General features: G+C 40.3%; 1 protein-coding gene across 1 annotated transcript in view; it reads left to right on the top strand.

Moving 5' to 3' along the window:
• Positions 1 to 1,301, top strand: part of LOC101857669 (mitogen-activated protein kinase 14) — a gene marked incomplete at both ends in the record, with an annotated part of 55,585 nt that overhangs the window by 41,461 nt on the left and 12,823 nt on the right. Inside the window, 2 exon segments of the mRNA XM_013086874.1 lie at positions 439 to 497; positions 1,047 to 1,158. Coding sequence (XP_012942328.1) covers positions 439 to 497; positions 1,047 to 1,158 — 171 coding nt within the window.

Genomic DNA, 1,301 nt, shown 5'->3' with positions numbered 1-1,301 from the left:
GGCTGGGAAATTATCTTTCGTTGCTTTCGTATTTTTAGTGCACATAAAAAGAGGTTGGGAGTTGTGCTTTCTGTTCTTTTCGATTCGTTCATGTCTTTAAGACATAGACACGCGCGCTAACACGCACATTCACACACACACACACACACACACACACAAACATACACACACATACACATAGACACACACACACACACACACACACACACACACACACACACATTCGTACAGACGCGTTTTAATGATCGTATAATTCCTCGGCCCTCTTAAGATTGCTCTGCGCATTTCCATATTTTTACACTTTTGAAAATATGTGTAAATATTCCTTGATGTGAGCAAAAGAATAAAGATGGAAGTGATTTTTTTTTAAACATTGAAAAAATATAAAATATCAGATTGCCGCACACACACCTAAATGTTTCTCCTTTACTTCCCCAGCTCATCAACTTGTTAGACATCTTCACGCCAAACCGCTCTCTGGCTGACTTCAACGATGTGTAAGTAATTTTTGTTTTATGTTTGTATAGACCATAGACTTACTTGTACACCTAGACCACTCACTAGCCGATTTCAATGACATGCAAGTGTTATAATATGTAAGGACCATAGACTTACTCATACACCTAGACCGCTCTGGCCGACTTCAACGATGTGTATTTCTTGTTTTATGTATGTATAGACCATAGACTTACTTGTACACCTAGACCACTCTGTGGCCGACTTCAATGATGTGTAAGTATTTCTTGTTTTATGTATGTACAGACCATAGACTTACTTGTACACGTAAGGACCAACTTCAGTGACATGTAAATGTAAGTGTTATAAAAATATGTAAGGACCATAGACTTACTCGTACACCTAGACCACCCTCTGGCCGACTTCAATGATGTGTAAGTATTTCTTGTTTTATGTATGTAAGGACCATAGACTTACTCGCACACCTAAACCACTCACTGGCCGACTTAAATGACGTGTAAGTGTTGTATGTAAAGACCTTAGACTCACTTGCCCCCCCCCCTCCCCACCCCTTCCCCCCTCTCTTACAGATACCTGGTGACCCCTCTCATGGACTCTGACCTTCACAACGTTCTCAAGAGCCAGACGCTGCATGATGAACAGATCAAGTTCCTGCTCTATCAGATACTGCGGGGGTTAAAGGTGAGGGGTCAACGAGTGTGTGACCTAGTTTTGTGTGTGTGGAAGGTGAGAGGTCAAGGTATATAATAATAATAATAATAATAATAATAATAATAATAATAATAAATAGCATTTGTATAGCGCATATCCCCGCCCAACAGCAG

The sequence above is a fragment of the Aplysia californica genome, unplaced genomic scaffold (assembly GCF_000002075.1).
Source record: "Aplysia californica isolate F4 #8 unplaced genomic scaffold, AplCal3.0 scaffold00515, whole genome shotgun sequence".
In the NCBI taxonomy this organism is placed as follows: Eukaryota; Metazoa; Mollusca; class Gastropoda; order Aplysiida; family Aplysiidae; genus Aplysia; species Aplysia californica.
The sequence above is the reverse complement of the archived record's forward strand: the minus strand, read 5'-3'. Positions and strand labels throughout refer to the sequence as shown.